Here is a 17,643-nt window from a genome sequence, read left to right as displayed (position 1 = left end):
AATCTTTAAGATTTGATATGTGTATATCAAACAGTGAAATCAAATCACCATTTCTCACACTATTAATTACTAACAGACCCAAACAGGCCATTTTCATTGTATTTTAATGTTTGTCATAAGGCCTGACGGAGAAGAATAACATGCACAAGCCAAGATTTATGCCTGACAGACAAGCTTGTTGTGACAAAAGTTACAATACAGTAGATCTGACATTTCTTGAATGATAAATCTATTGAAACTGTTAAAATTGTATGTGGATACATTGTAAATAAAACATCTGTGAAACAGTGTGTATGTAAAGATATGTGAAAACACAGACTGACTGGCTTGTTAAGCGAACTTGAAAAGTAAAATCTTGCACAGCTACAGGCATTTGCCCGCATGTGCTTACAGTAGGCAGCCTGTCTCTCAGAGCATGACAGAACACCCCTCGAGATCTGTCCATCTAGATTCATTGTGCTAGAGCTAAACTGTTGAGCGGCACGACTGAGCAGCATCCCTCTCTCTTTCTCTCGCTCTCTCTATGTCTTTCTCCCTCTCTCTCCCCCCCTCCATTTTGCTTGGGGATGATAATAATGATCTTTAAGGAAAGGAGGGAAAAGATGCACAACAACTCAAGAAGCCATCCACTTGCTAATTAGTAACCCCTTCATTTTTCTAACAAGCAGAACTAATTACAGGAGCTGCCACAACGCTGATTTCCCACAAGGCAATGCTCACCAGGACTAAGCCAAAATTGCTTCCTCTTACTCCCCCCCGCCTCTCATGAACCAATCAGACTCAGACTTTTGGGAGACAAATACTGCTGTGTCATTTTTGCAAGTGAATACAATCACGCAAAGCGGGGTTTGATCAGCCACCTTGTCATTTTCCTGACTGTATTGTAAGACAGCAAATAAAAAAAATATAGGCATGCTGAATATGAGTTAATAATATTTATTCACTCATTCACCATTTTAAAATTAGATTCTACATAAAATTAAAGTATTAGCTGGGTAAATACAAGAGGTGGAATAAAGACCTCCTGTAAGCCTGATCAGATCTCGATGTTGCTGTCAGATCAGAGCTGGTTTTGATCTGCAGTGGATGCAGTAAAAAAAAAGAAAGGCTGAACACGATCTTTTGTTTTTGAGATTGTAGAAATGATAGATGAAAGTTTGTTCCAGGAGTCTGCATTTCTATTCTGCAGCGTGTCTGCTGTGATTCTGCTGCAGAGCTCTCTGCCCCAGATTTTATTTTAGCTGCCCTCTCCTGTTTATCTGCGTGACCTAAGAGTTTTTAATAAAGTATCAGTTTGTCTTTTGCTTGTTGTATCAGTACTGCTCCTACTGTGTTGTCAGTTACCAATGCTGAATGGTTTTCATTAGTCAGAGGAAAGTGGTTCCCAACAGGGGCTACCACACCAAACTCAATCGTTGACAGTGGTCCAAATCTAGCTGCCCCGAGGCAACTGGGCAGCCCTGCTTCTTTTCCAGGTATTGGTCATAGGGATGACACATCCACACTGTGCACTGTAACATTCACAGTACTTTCCAGTTTTCTCAGTATTACTATAGCAGCCTATCCACTGATGTAGTTTTCCAGGGCTTGAAACATTGAAATAACCATCTGCAAAGATGACATTATGGATTACTTCCCAAGTTCAATTTCATTTGGCAGGCACTTTTATCTAAGGATAAAAAAACATACACAGATACTAGTGTCAATACCTGGCTGGGACAATATAAACAAAGCTACCAGTGGCTGATGGGTATAGGCATCTGGCAGTGTTTCTGTTCCAGTTGCCCACCAGTGCCAAACCAAACCAAGGTACTGAGAATCTTGTCAGTCTCATCAGTGAAAAGGAACTGACCCTAAGGTAAAGAAAACACTCCTGCTCTCCATGCTGGGATAGTTTTGACGGTCCCTGACCCTTGTATGAAATGTATAGGGGCTCCCTGAGCAGCAGATTTTTCTGTCAATAACAAATGGCACCAGAAAGCTTATACTCTTAATGGACGGCACTGACCAGAAGGGCAGACTTGATTTCCACAAGTTTTGCAGAAACAGTTTACTTTAAGTGTTTGCTGTCCAACCAGCAGACCTGCTTAATTTATTTAAATGCTTTTCAAAATGTTACAATAGCCTATTGACCATTTTCATCAAGTAAGTCTAAAGATCCCCTTAAATGAGTAGTTCATTGGTCATATTTTAAGGGATAAGGCTCGTGTTATTCTATATTTTTCACAAATCCCATTACAAGATCAAAGTCAATTATGCTTTAGTTCAGGCCCAATCTCATTTATTCATATTAAGATGTAAATCTTTTAAAATGGCTCACAAATATATCGTTTCATTTTTTAAAAAGGCTGAGTGATTTCTGAAAACAGCTGTGTTACTCAAACAGGAGTAAATAATGCATTTGTTGGGAATTATTTTCAGCAGTGGATTAATTTACATTTGGTGCTCTAGTGATGGTGTATATGCGTTTGACTACATTGTTCTGCCTATGCTCATCATAATGAAGAAACATGTAGCCCAGTATGACAGTGTGGTGCCTTTATGTATTTTTAATAATTCTGGGGCAACAACAGAGCTCTATGGAACGGAGGAGTAAGATATATCAGGCTTTGGCAACACAGGCAATTCTTGTCATTAGGATCTTAGATTTATTTTAGTTTTTTTTTTTTAAATTAAATCCCACTTAAATATTAATGAGAGAAGCTCACATCATTAGGAGATGGTGTTTTGAGGTCGGGTTTCCCATCTGTGCAGCAGCTTTTACTCATGGCACCTCATCCACATTATCCTGACCACTGACTTGCTTTGTTGCACTGTCAGCAGGACAGCTGACAGTCAGTCACAACCTATCTGTGGCAAAGAGCATGCACAGAAGACCCTTATCTGGGAGAGAAGTTGGAGGTGGAAGAATGCAGAGGAAGCTTTCTGTTGCTGTTGCTGTCAGACAAACCTGTCATTTTTAGTTCAGATGGGGTAATATGCTGATGGAGCCCTTTCAGGTCACCTTGGTGGGCTTGAGTGGGAGTGGGGTTGGGTGGATGGGCAGTCTTATGCATCACTTGTCCATCCATGATGAACATGACAAGCGGGAACCCTCTTAAATGAGAACAGAGGAGAAGAGGCTTTCAGCAGATTCGCTGAGCCCCAGAGCGTTTTCTAATTCATTACGGACTGTCTGATTGCAATCACTTCCATTTTAAAGAGTTTACTCTCTTAAATTTGGTTTAAAATTCTCTGTGGTGTCCGCGTGATGTCGGGTCACTCTGCGATTGTGAGATCTATACATCAGCACTTTGTGTGGCATAGACATCATCGCCCTGGATTTCACAAATTACGGGTATTACAAGAACCACAACTCTCAGTACTGATGTAATGCTCAGCTGCTGCAGCTTAGCGAGGCTGATGTTGAGGGTCAAAAATCCCCCCGAGGAAGGAGTTAAGTATGTAAGGCCTGCTGGTCCTCGGCCACCTCCAACCATATGCACAGTTTCCATCTCAGTGGGTCGTGTGTGTCATTTCATACGCCCACCAGATAGGGATCTTGGTGCCCTTCACATGATGCTTTTACAGTGCAGTTACATTAGCTAATGCGACCCCGCTTTCAAAAATAGCTCTTGATCGATAAGGCTTTCAGTTTCTTGCGAGCCTCAGTGTTTCACCTTCAGGCTCTCCCTCAGAAAAAAAAAAACAAAAAAACAAAACAAAAAAATAATCTCATATTTCAAGTTTTCAAGAATAAATAAGCAAGTCAGTATCACAAAGTCTCAATATATATCTTGACCTTTATGACCTTGGACTACTGATGACAGCCATATGTGCAAAAATAATCACGTGACATGACATGTGTCTGTCTCTGCAGCCATTTCAATCAGCATGGAGAACCCACATCAGCTCATCTCATATCAGATCTGAATATCTGTTAGCCTCGGTAGTTAAAATTCACATAAGGTCCACACAAGGGATGGATGAAATAGAAATGGCCTCCAACAGACAGCAGTTAAAGCTGGAGCCGGAGCTCTTCAGGCTGTCTAGGTTGCATCAAACATACACACTCATTGAGCATTAAAGACAAACAGCTTCATGATCCAGGCCTATTCAGATCCACTCCTCTGCGTGGGCTATAAAATGTGGCGGCTTTGAACGATCCGGCAGTTGGTGTCTCTGCCAGTTCCCTAGTGCAAGATTATTAAGACAAATCCAAGAGGAGGAAGCCTCTTTGACCAACTGTCTGGGAAATCTATTTCTGGAAATCACTACTCATAATACCACCACAACATTTGATGTGAACACACAATCAGAATGGGGGAAAGGTTGCTGGGACACAGCACCGCAGTTCCTTATAACATTATAAAATGTGCTGTCGACCAGCGAGGTGGAGGAGGCGCTGTCCATGGTGCTGCATGAAGGGCAAAGACTGGCTTCAGTGTGACTGGAAGTAAACAGAAAACAAGCACATAGTGTGTGATAAGCTGCAGCTGGCTTACATGTACACACAGTTTTTGAACTTGGGTTTCACAGCATTGAAAAGTAAGGCTTTACCATCTGAATGAAGTCAGAGAGACGAAGCAGTAAAATGAAAGCAACTGATTGACAAGCATGGCTCTCTCTAAAACTGAGAAGCCAAAATTTTTAAGCCAAGTCAAGCAGAATGTATGTGCACATCACAAGATAATATAAAGTGAAGATAAGCTAGAACTTTATCCATGCTGAAGGAAATATTTGCACGGACATGTTGGTATCAGGGGGGATGTACATATTTATTTTGGTTGTGTAAACATGTTTGAAGCGGACCGACTCACAATGGCTTTACTTTGCATGTATAATGATCTTTTATAGGCAATAATTATAAGCCTCACTGTTTAACTTTCTTTTTTAGTAGACTACATTGTGTTTTTGATAATTACACAGGCGGTGTATTAAGCATCAGGGTGACCTTCAAACTGCTAACAACTCTAAGGCTGCAGTGAAGAGCTACTGTTCACCCTGATAAGAATGGAGGGGGAAACCAAATAGCACAATAACGAATTGAGGATGACATAAAAAAAAGCAGCCATCAGCATCTGTGATGCAAATGAGGACTTCACTTGTACGATTATTACCATTGAATGCAATCAAATTGAATTTGGACAAAAGCAGGGCACCGCCGTGGCCGAACAACGACATCGTCAAGAGAGCTCGCAGAATAATTGTAGATAACAGAAGAGAGACAATAAAAGAAGCAACTCTGGCTCAATCTGCCCTGGTTTTCTAAGACTTGACACAATGTGTTTAGATTGAACTACTACTTTATTGAGAACAATACCTTTATCTTTATTGACTCGTCTAACAGCCTGAAAACAAGGTAAAACCTCCAAAACAGGAAAACTAATTACTGGCTCTATATCGCACCCCCTCCTCCCCTCCTTAGACAAGAAGTCACAGCTGGAACGGATGATAAAACTTGGACTCCTCATCGTCATGGTGAGATCAAAGTCGCAGGCTTTCTATTTTTAAATTATTGGACTCCGGCTCTGTTGTCACTCGCTAAGCTGAAGCACCGAAATGATTCTGTTTCTCTCTGTGTGAGTAAGTGTCTACTGTAGCCTATGTGTTTGCAGAGCATGTGTATAACAGACCTTAAAACCACAACTAAAGACAGCTGAGCTTAGCTTCTTAGGAACTTTGCTTGAAAATTTAGGCAACAAACCATCACACTGTTGTGCATCTGTATTCGCTTGTAGAGTGCTTCTATTATGTTGCTTCTGCCTACCTCTTTGTAACCTTGGGCCTGCATGAAACACACACAAGCATTATTGAATTCTGCCTATTTTTCATTCAGTTTAAACCAAGGTCACTTCTACAACTTTCATTTTAAAAGGATGCAAGCATGAATACTCTCACTGCTTTCATGGAAACACACAGTATTGACGACTCAAGGACAAGGGTGTGTACAATGCAAAAATGTGATTTCTAAGTCCAATCATAGTAGTCCACAACTTGTACTATTAATACAGTGCATGCCTACAGTGAAAAGGGAGGTTAATGTTTCTGGATACTGAACAAACCATACTTTTACTATAATTAAAAATAAGTATTTCAAGTGGATTTCCTATAAATTAGCTTGACAACTGCTTTTATTATAGCAAAACCCATTCAAGCCCAAAGAAGCTATCTGAAACAGATGCACTTTATATAAAGAGTTCAGCTGTGCACATCTGGATTTATCTGAAAATTAGCTTGACATCCGTCATAATGGAAGATAATCCTGTGAGTACGTCACACACGACTAAAATAAACAGCTAGTGATGGCGTTCCTGCGGTGCAGCCTGGAATTATAGTGTATGAGGTGGGAGTTCACTTGGATTGGAGTGGATAAAAATTAAACATAGCAGAACAAGCAACATGCAACGGGTTTTATGTTTGAATACACAGAAGCTGTACAGTATCAGCACTGGTGCCCAAACGTCCAAATCCACAGGGAGGAAACACAAACAGTCTGCTCCCTGCACAGAACCCGCTTTGTAACTGATCTTTGAAGCGCATCCTGATGGAGGATCTCGCCTCCGTGACGCTATTTATAGCTTGGTAATGCATCAGAGGTCGCACCTTCCATCTCAGCAGAACCAACATCTGCCTGCCTCGATACACACTGGCTTATCCAACATTGACGATAACAGGCATCTAATACTGCGTTTGGATGCAGAATCTTACCCTGACTCCAATCTGCAGGCTGCATTCATTTCAACAACTTTTTCCCCTGGTTTGATCCACTTTCTTGAGAGTCTTATTATTACTTATCAGTCATTTGATTTGCTTATTCTGATATAGTCATTATACTCATAAGGATTTGATGTAATGAGCTAACATAATCAAATTAGCTTTAATTATACATTATTCAATGACATTCATTGTTCATCTACTAGCTATTAAATTGTTTGTGATCTGTTGTGAAAATCCAACCAGCTGTGGCCACACTCTTCCTTTAAAATGACAGAATGACTGTAAAGACATTATCATAACTGACAAACACTGACTTTTGGTGTGTCACACCAATCATAGCAAGTGGAGGGGGGGCTTGTCACTCCTTCTCAATCCAAACCTGCTTCATAAAACCATAGTGCAGCATAGTGCTGGCTAATCTGATCTGCCTGAGCTAGTATTTTCAAAAGCAGCCAGTCAGTCCATCAGCCAAACAATGAGAGAGGCCATAAGATAACAAGATAAGCCTTGACCGGCCTAATGTGGTGGTCCTGAGAAGGGGGTAAGTGCGTGTGCATATGATGTACAGCTACTGCTCTCATTCATCATTTTACGCCATGCCAGACATAAACAGACCTATTTAAAAATAGGTTTTGACAGGGTAAAATTGATAACAAAAGAACAAGTGTTACAGATTGGAATGGAAAATGCTACTTTTCTTTATTCACTGTGAAGTGTAGTTAAGATGCCAGCATTGATTGGCTTGTTCACTGGGCACACAGAAAAAAGTTTGACAAATGATTGTTTCAGTGGGATAGAAATCAGCATACAAAGCCTACTCCACTGCATACATGTTGCTTTTTAATTACAGACCTGTTACTTTACTTTCACAGTTCTGTGAAAATACTGGAAAAAATATTCTATAAAAGATAAGAAAAAATTACATAGATTTGGAATTAGAGGGGTAGCACTCTCTTGGTTAAGCACTTACCTGGAGAATAGATATCAATACGTGCACTGACAACTATTGAAGGTTACTTGTGGGGTTACCCAGGGCTCAGTGTTGGGACCATTGTTGTTTTTTTTCTACATAAATAATAGTTTAATAGGTTTCCAAAATATTAACAACTATATTATTTATATATTTATTTTGTTGTGGTAAGAATTTGAAACAACTTTTGGATACAGTGGGAAAATAATTGGAAATGCTAAATGCTGATTCTAACAAACTGACACTGACTTTAAGTAAAACTAAATTTATAATCTTAACAGGAAACTGTTGACGTTGAAATAGAAAGAGTGTCTGAAATGAAATTTCTTGGAGTGATAATAGATAATAAATTATGCTGGAGGCCACATATAGATTATATCAAAGCTAAAATATCAAAGTCAATTGCCATATTATACAGTTAAAGATCTTTTAGTTTAAGCTTTGTTATACATCTTACATTGTTCCTTTACACTCCCATATATAAACACCTTACTGTGTGAAAGTGTGGGGAACTACATATAAAACAAAGACTAATCCCAATCCTCATCCTTCAAAAGAGAGCCATAAGAACAACTAAACCATTTATATAGAACCAACAAACCCACTCTTTATTAAATTAAAGGCTCTATAATTTAAAGATTTGGTCAACTTTAAAACAGTACAAATCACGTACAGAGTTAAAAATCAAATAGTACCTGAAAGTACCCAAAAGTTGTTTCAAATGAGAGAATGTCAACATGACTTGAGAGGAATTTCTATGTTCAAAAAACAATTAGTGAGGACTAATGTAAAATATCATTGCATTACAGTCAAAGGAGTTAATTTATGGAACAACTGTAGTGAGGAACTGAAAACATGTAAAACATTAAGGAAGTTTAAACAGGCGTTTAAAATGAGCATATTAAATATGAATGATGAACAAGATACCTAAGTGTTATTGATTTGTATTGTTTTGTTTGTTTGGATTGTTTTGTTTTTGTTGTTTGAAGTTACCTTTCGAGATGTTAAAAGGGTCGGCATTACAAGCTGTGGCTTCAGCCTACACCTTTTTTCGGACTACAAAAAAAACTGTTGGGTTATTGTTTTGAGCTGTTCTGTTTAAGTATCTGTCTCTTTTGTCGTGTGTTTATGTATGTATGAAAATGAATTTGTATATGCAGACCGGAAAAAATAAAAATTGTAATTCTTTTCCACATAAACATAGTATGTGGGTGTGAGATGCATAGTGTTCAGATTGGGCTAAAAAGGCATCAGGCATTGGGTGACCTACTTCGGCCCCTTTGCACATACTGAGTGACCTAGTGTTCAGTAATCAGACCTTTGTTCATGGGCCCAAGTCGACTGTGTCCCGTTAACCGACCGCTCCAACAGATTAAGAAGATTAACTGTAACAGAACGTGCAACAATTAAGAGCAGTGATACAGTTAAGTGACGCCGGCTTGACTTATACAAACTCTTGTAGCTCACAGGGCCGTGATGTGCAACACTTTAGTCACCCTTTGGCACAAAGGCAGAGGGGGTCTGACCTGACAGATGCGACAAAATAACAGCAGCACGCTTCATGTGCTGCAATCAAACACAAGAAAAACAAAACTATAGCTTCAAAAATGAGTAGAAATGATATCAGTATCTTTCTGAATAAATGGCATTAAAGTAGATGACAGCAGGTAAAACACAGCCATGTCTGCAGGGTCGTGTCTCACAAGAGTTAAGAGGTGGCAGCCTAACTCACTGGGCTATGGCTGAATGCCCTTGTTGTTAGATTAACCAGCAGCTAAGCACTCAAAGGTATTAGGCACCAATCAGGGCTGAACTAATAGGTAAATACATCCTTCCAACATCTGTTTGGGTCAAAGATGAACAAATGAACTGGGATCAACTGAACTGATAACTCTAAAGCAGGATTTTATTATGTGAGTTATTGAGCGATAAAGTCAGTTGTGATTTCAGGGTGCACCAATTTATTTCATTGTAACTTTTCTGTACTAATAGTAAAAATTATTTCTTCCGTTTTTTTTACATATAGCCACAAAAATTAAAGCTGCTATAATTATTATTTTTACATTAACAGCAGATCAAATGAGTATGTGTATGTGAAAGGTGTTGCTCTTATTGACAAACCCACATCGAAATAATGACCAACTGTTCCTCTCAGCTCTTCGAAACGTTTTAGCATCTTTAAGCTCATTGTTTTGTACGCTACCTGGCCAGCACCAGACAGATAAAGTTAGCAACTAGCTAGTGAATGTAGTGGATCATTTAGCAGCTAAATAGATATCCTTTAGTTGGTGGAGGGCTAAAAAAACAGATTTTCAATCATTAGGTGGCCATAAACACGACTCCACATGGATGCTAATGTTGCTCACTGTTTGCGGAACGTGTAAATAAGCAACTGTTTGCTAACAAGTCCATCATCATGTCAGTGTTGTGTTTACAGCTTGTTTCCACTGCTTTGCAAGTGGCCAAGAAAATCTGTTTATGCAAGTATATTTTGTTGGCAGTCACATTATGTCAAAAACATTCATTTTTACTTCTCAGCAAGGTGTGGTGGTGTTTTTTTGTAGTACAAGAAGAGTTCATTTTCCACCCATAACATCCTCAGTTATTGAATGGTAGCTGAAGTTCTCCAACTTTGTGTCAAGTTGTCATCACCAGTGGAAAGCAGTTACAGTAATGAGGGAATTTGTAAGTATTTCAAAACTGTAGTTTCAGTTTCAGCATTTCCACATTTAAGATTTGACAGAACAGCAATCCATCCCTAAACTATGTGGGGACATCCTCTTCTCTGTATAAACCTAGCTGAATAGTTAAGGCTCTCACCACATAACCACAACATTCCTGGTTCCATTCCAGCTGGGGACCTGTGTTGCATGTTATACCCTTCTATCTCTCCCCTGTTTCCTCTCTGCCTCTATACTGTCCTTTACAATACAGGTGAAAATGCCAAAAAAAAAAAATCTCTCAAAACAAAGCAAAACAAAGCAGCCTTTGCAATCTTATTTTATTTAAATTCCAAGCCAGTGTAAGTGCAGCGTATTATAGAGCATTTTATAGTTGTGTTAACTGGATTGAGAGATTATTGCAGATTACTTTTGACGGGGCTGACCACTGAACTGCCGATAAAACAATGGCTTTAAATAGACCTAGCATCCACTGAGTAGAAGTGAGGTCTGACAGTTCTGTTTTTGTTATATTGATAATGTTACACCTCATCCCTGGGGTTAAAAAAAAAAATCCTATGACACCTTTGGTCTGTCAGAGGATTGAAAACCAAGCCCCTGCTTTTACCATTTAATGCTCTGCCTGGAAGCTAAACCATTATTTTCAAGACAATAAGAGAAACAAAGCCATCTATTTTTATGTTACCAAGAGCAGAATAAAGAAGTTACACAGAGGAAACTTTTCATGTCAAAAAAAAGAGCAAACACAGTACAAGCAGCTACGTAATGATGCAGTCGTCACTGGTCAGCACGAAACTGACAGATGACCTCTAAATGCATCCCACTGCTGTCTATGTTACTTTCAGAATCAAATGTTTCATGTATTTATTTATACACTGTTCTCATTGACACTCTGTGTCACACTTGTCCAAAATCTCATCATGCGTATCCTGCATGTTAACGGCAAACTGCCAGTTACCAACAAAGTAACCTACACAATTTTATCTTTGCGGTGACACCATAACACGGCTGCTATTTATCTTTTACTGCTGACTGCCTGTGTTTCTGTCGATGGCAGCAATGTAACACGCTACAGGGACATCCCAATATCATAATGCAGGAGATAATCTCAGGGAAGCCCATTTTAATCAAGTGTTTAGTTCAAGGGTATAGCTTCAAATGACACCTTATTGTCCTTACCTTGCAATACTTCATAGCTGAGCACTATATTGTAAGGAGGATTAAGGACACCTTGAAACTCACTCGTGAAATGATTTACGTATACAAAAGCTGCTCCCAATTCATAGGCATGAATTTCATGACAAAAACACTAAACCAGACCTTAGATCATATTGTCTAGGACAGTTTTATTAGTTAACTCACTACTCTTTGTCCTTGCTCTCCTGTCTTGCACATGCACGCGCACACACGCGCACACACACGCACACACACACACACACACACACACACACACACACACACACAGGCTAAATTGCCAATTAAAAATCTCAAAATAACACTTGTGTCTTGAAATACACACGTCCCCAAAGTGTCAAAGCTTGATTAGAAAAGGGTGTTTAGATGATTATATTCTAATAATATTTGTGACTCTCTCGTTCTATTAACCCTGTAGGCCCAGACGACATAAGAGGTTAACTGACAACCTATATCTGCTAAATCTGCTAATTTTGTGCACCTTTCAATCGTTTTTTTCATAAATAGTATGTAAAAGCTATTAAGAATATGTGTGCACTTTAAAGCAGGACACTAAGAGGTGGGAGTGTTACCCACAATGCCAGAGAATGGAAAAGCTAAATCTGCTGTAAGCAGAGACTTGATGGCGGGGTTTGATCGACTCACCTGTCTCGCACTATCCCCCCGCCCTCCATCGAAAGATGTTTTTCAACACACATACAGACACACACACACACACACACTTCTGTTAGCCGAAGTACCCAGAATCCATTGCAGCTCAAGGTCACCTGAGTCCTCTCTGGCACTCAGCCTGTGCAACTCGGTTCTCACCCTTTTCTTGCACATAAATCATACTAATATAGCGCAAGTTCAACCTATGCAATGTACAGTAACACAACAAACAGAAAAATAAACCTATTTTCTTGCTTGCTTTTTAAATGAGGAGAGGCTTTAACATTAGCCTTTTGTCTTCCTCACGAGTTTTTCACAACATTGTGTAACCTGCCGTTTAAATATCCTTTATGTACTTAGAATAAATCCTGATTTAATGAAAGCTTTACAATACAACTTTCTCAAAATTTCATTTCCATCTCATGTCACAAAGAAATCTAAATCCGTCCGGATAATCTCTACACCGGTATCAAATTGCACTGCAGTGTCTTTTGCCCTCAAGTGTCATTGAGGGGGCGAATGCTATGTGAAGTAACACAATGATTTCTAATGTTTTTGTCTACAGAGTATTCGGTGTTTATGCCATTGAGCAAAAAGTAAAATATTACACTAAATGACTGTACATGAAGAACCTCCTCTGGGAGTAAATATGTAGGAAGAAAATACACAGAGCAAACAATATCTCAACAGTCTGTGGTTCACCTCATCAAGCTACGTGTGGTTTACATTTCTTTACACAAGATTTTAAATAAAGTATTTATGGCGGAAATCTTTAACTGGGGAAAATATAGCTTCTGAGATTTTCCAAGGGATTTGTTTGTCAGACTAGAACACAATTTGTAGAGCTTAACCCAGAATTACACATTTGACTCTGTTTTATTAATCCCACAGTGGAATACTGTATGCCAGCCTTGTGTTGTATCACTTGAACCGCATGAATGTCCAACGGTTGTTTAGTTACGGAAAGTACTCTACACTTAACACACACATACTGAGTTAGAGTTTCTGTTATTTTGCTCATTCTAAAGTAACGGACATGTATGGTTTCAGCAAGTCTTGGTACAGAAATGTGCGGCATCGGTTGTTGCGGGACATCAGTGAGACTCTGGTCTCAGTTGAAAATGGTCATTAGGTTGATGAGAACATAAAAAAGATGCATTGAATTAAAAGCATGTCTCCACTAACAAGCCAGTTTAATTTTTGGCTGAAACGGAAACAATCAAAAAGCAAGTATGGCAAATCAGCTGCGTGATATGTGAAAAGGATGAGTGTGCCCATGCCAGAGGAGCCACCAATGGTCATTTTTATCAACCAAAATACTAAACCAACTGTAATGTCCTCATAGTCAGATATTTTATATTAAAGTTTGCTTTCTGCAAGGGTTTACTTTCCTATATTGGTTTCTGAGCAGGTGGAGGTGAAGGGAAGTGGGAGAAAAATAATACAGATCAAGAAACAAACTCACCTTGGGCTGAACCTCTACTTCTACTACTTGGTTCTTGTTAATGCAACCTTTGACGAAGCCCTCAACTTTGCTGTTGAACTTCATGAAGATCACATAAGCGGCGTAGCCTGAGAGCAGTGTGATACTTTCCCACATGGAGATGAAGTTATCCAGGAAGAAGATGATGAGCATGATCAGATCCAGAATGTAGAAGGAGACATCACGGAAGAGCGGCCACCATGTTAAATTGAGGATCTCCTTGGAGAAGATGGCGCACATCCCAATGACAAAGAGAATGTTAAAGACAGCTGAGCCCACGATGGTTCCGATGCCCACGTTGCTGTGCGAGATGAAGACCCCGATGATGGAGGTAAAGAGCTCTGGGGCTGAGCCACCCGCCGCCATGAAGGTGGCACCCGCTACATCATCTGAAATGGTCAGCTTCTCTGTGATGACTGTCAGCGCTGGGACGAAGAACTCGTCACACACTATGGCTAAGGCAATGAACATGTAGATCATGCCAAACATGTGGAGGACCACTGCACCTTGGCGCCTCTCCTCAAGGGAGAAAAGGTCTGACGGGTACTCCCCTTGGCTGTCGTTGCTATCTGCTGTAGATTTCATGGCTATTGGCATGTCGACTGAGACATTGGGGTCCCTCTGGTGTTGAGTGAAAAGTAGAGTCCTGTGGGGGGCTGACTGATGGAGACTCTCCTGGGGGAGCACTGGTTCACTGAGACCCCCTGAGCTCCAGGTCAAGGCACTGAAGGAGAAGGAGACGGCACTTATGGCCACCAGGCTTAAGACGAACCCTAAGATTCGCACGGGCCTCAGCTTTTTCCGCAGACACCGGTGGCCCCGCCGCTTACAGGCAGCGCCCAATATGGGCCTTTGCTCTAGTGTATCCATGCAGGGTTGATCTGAACCCATCTCTCTGCAGTTCTTGAGTGTCCTCACTCTCAGTGGCTAGGTAGGAAGAGGGGAGAGTGGGGAGCAGGTTTTACCGGAGACAATGCATGGTTTGGTCTTCGGCTTCAAATCAGTTGAAAAGATTCTTGGTGCTTTCCAGGGTCTGGTTTGCCAAATGATGTCTTCATATTAGCCTCTGCTGGCATATGTTAAAAGAAAAAAAAAAGACAAAATTAATTATGGAGCCAGGAAAGAAACCCATGAGTGCAAAATTAAGAACAAAACACAATATATTTAAAAAGGCTGTTTGCATATTGAGTACACAAGTTTATTTTAAAGATCTTGTTGTGTCAAGTTAGATAGTCTAGTCGCTGGGAAGTTAAACGAGACAGAAGTGAACAATCTCACAATCTTTTTGACAAATGTCATCTAAAAAGTAAAACTACACAGACTCTGTTTCTCCATGACATTGCAAATGGATTATCTGCTAACGTGAAATTGACAATTCATTTTGAAATTTCTTTAAATAAATGAATAATTTTCAAAAATGAAATAAACACCTGCCAGATAATTAACTAATAATCTTTAGTGTTGCTGTGGAAGACTCGGCTCCAAATTAGGACTAATCTACTCCTGACAACTGCCAAAAAAATTCCATGTAGCCAAAAATTGAATTCCAATATCATGCAGACATGTGGAATAATCATCTTAAAATGCATATCTAACGCACAGATTTCAGTACGGTTTTTAAATAATTCCATGGTCTATTGTCAGTCTCTCATAACACACTGAAATAAATCTCAATAATTAAGAAAAAAGATCTTATGATGTGGAAAACTTAATTAAGAATGTTTGTTTGATAATAGAACCTGTCAATTTATATTTTCATTCATTCAATTCAATTAAAATAGTCCACTGTGGTCATATTATGGCTTCAGAGGACGATTAGCCTCAGATCTTTAGTAAGTGTATTTAGTAATTAGCAATTTTGAGTAATCCAAAATAAATTCAAACCACAAGATACAACAAAAATGAGAAAACTTATATGGGCAGATGATTCCGACTGATGTTGGTTGTCCAATTTTGATTCTGTGGCAACTTGCAATCAAAAATCTGAGCTCAGCTGTTGTTACCTGGGAAAATATCATGAAATGTGAAGGCCGTCGGTTTACGGACACCACTTGGCTGCAGTCACTGAAAAACGGTCAACGCTATGACGCTGCTGCTCAGGTAAAAGCAGATAAAAAAAACACACATACACAAACATCCCGTCCTGTTTGACTTTTACAGTGATGCAGCCTGCTGCCTTTAAGCTGAACAGCTCGTCTGAGATGCCAGCTCCACTGACAACTCTTTTCCATGTCTGCCCTTCAGTAATGCCTTCGCCCTTTCAGCTGTATCATCACACCGCAAACAGCTAACCACCGTCCCCCGACCAAAACAGCCCAACATTAGTTTCCATGCCGAGGCGCATGACGCGTGGGGAGTATGCAGACGGTGTCATGCCTTACCTTTGACAGAGGCGAGAAAACAGCCGCACGGCACGGCAGCAGGTTGAAATTAGGAAATCCTCTCCAGTGCCCTCTTGCTCTCATTGAGCAAAATGTGACCGGTCTCCGCTCTCCGACGACAGAGGAGGAGCTTTGGACGAGGGGGGGAAAAAAAACCTGCCTTTCCAACTGCGCTCACCTCTCTCTCTCACAGCAGCAACGGCAGCAGCAGCAGCAGCAGCGCAGCATCCCTCCCGTCTCGGATGAGAGAGAGAGAGAAAAAAAAAACCTCGGTCGAAAATACCTTGCTTATGTAGCAGAATATTATGCTGGGCTGGGCTGACCACGTGAACTGGGTGGTTTATTAATAAAGCCAGGTAAGCGGCAGACAGCGCATCCTTTCCTGCTCGGTTCACGCAGTGGGGGCTTTGGTGATGTTGCATTTTGAGGGAGGAGTTGCCTTGGTTACACAGCAAAGGCAGTATTTCCACTGCTTTCTTTTTCTTTTTTCTGTTTTTTTTTAAATTCCTGCGATGACGGAACAGGTGGATGTGTTTCAGCTCAGCAGCTGATTTATGTGCATGCCTTGGGTCATTCCAAGGTTACTTGCAAGTGCTGGATTCATTTCTCACAGATAACACTGTAATATGCAGCCCGATGTGCAGCATCACTGGTTTCTTTCACATACAAATTATACATCTTCACACTTGTAGACTAGAATATAATATTTGATAAAGGAGTAGTTGAATTTTGGCTTAGATGTGAGGATGGATACCACTCTCATATGTGTATGCTGGCAACGGGGGAACAGCTAGCCTGACTCTGTCCAAAAGTAACAAAATTTGACTGCCTGCACCCCTAAATTTAATTAACAGGTTATATATCATTTAACAGAAACTCTTTTGATGCTGCACCTATGCTAAGCTAACTAGCTGTTGGCTCCAGCTTCATATTCACTCTACAAATATAAGAGTAGCATTTCCTGTTCTCATCTAACTCTCTGCAAGAAAGAGAATAAACATATTTTACAAAATGTTAAACTATTCCTTTAATATTTTATTCATTTAAACATCTTTGGTATTTTAAAGAACCATAGGCAGAGTAAACATTAAAAAGGTCACACGTGCTTTATATGCCAGCTTTCGTCATGTTGAATATGTCATCTAATACGGAGCCTTCCTCTGACATGACCATCATCCCTTGAGCCCCCAGGTTGCCATGTTTCCCCCTCACGTCAAATAAAGCCCCCAACCACTTAGTGTTAGTCGACAGGCCAAACCCCGTTGGACAGACGCAGACATGCAATCTCTACACAAAGTATGTGTAACACTAATGGCCTGATGCTGTATAATAAATCATGATTCACTGACCTCATTGATTGCCCCCCTTCTCTCTCCTCTCTCCTTCCCGCTGTAGCTGCCTGTTACCTAACAGGAAGCACAGAGGCTGACAGCAATAACTTGAGTTACCTCACGTTATCAATACTCAGATATTTTGTGACCACCATCCATTGTAGTATGGGTCTGGTTTCTAACTAAATTAGCTGGTGTGGTAGGACTTGGAACAAATATAAACCCTCTGAAAGTCCTCTGATATGAAAATCAA

At 40.2% G+C, this 17,643-nt stretch overlaps 1 protein-coding gene across 5 annotated transcripts in view; it reads right to left on the bottom strand.

The window, feature by feature from the left end:
• The window catches only part of LOC121889359 (sodium/potassium/calcium exchanger 2-like), a 47,329-nt gene extending 30,605 nt beyond the window's left edge, over positions 1-16,724 (bottom strand). The window contains exons 1-2 of one of the 5 annotated variants that reach the window (XM_042401243.1): positions 16,060-16,724; positions 13,661-14,747 (exon numbers count right to left, since the gene is read on the bottom strand). In XM_042401243.1, coding sequence (XP_042257177.1) covers positions 13,661-14,569 — 909 coding nt within the window. In that variant the 5' untranslated portion in view covers positions 14,570-14,747; positions 16,060-16,724. Of the gene's footprint in view, positions 1-13,660; positions 14,748-15,681; positions 15,962-16,059 lie in introns of those variants that run through there. The other 4 variants (XM_042401244.1, XM_042401246.1, XM_042401247.1 and 1 more) reach the window with 4 other exon arrangements.
• Positions 16,725-17,643: the final 919 nt, after the last annotated feature.

The sequence above is a fragment of the Thunnus maccoyii genome, chromosome 22 (assembly GCF_910596095.1).
Source record: "Thunnus maccoyii chromosome 22, fThuMac1.1, whole genome shotgun sequence".
NCBI lineage: Eukaryota > Metazoa > Chordata > Actinopteri > Scombriformes > Scombridae > Thunnus > Thunnus maccoyii.
Note: the sequence above shows the minus strand (reverse complement) of the source record. Positions and strands in the feature narration are given on the sequence as shown.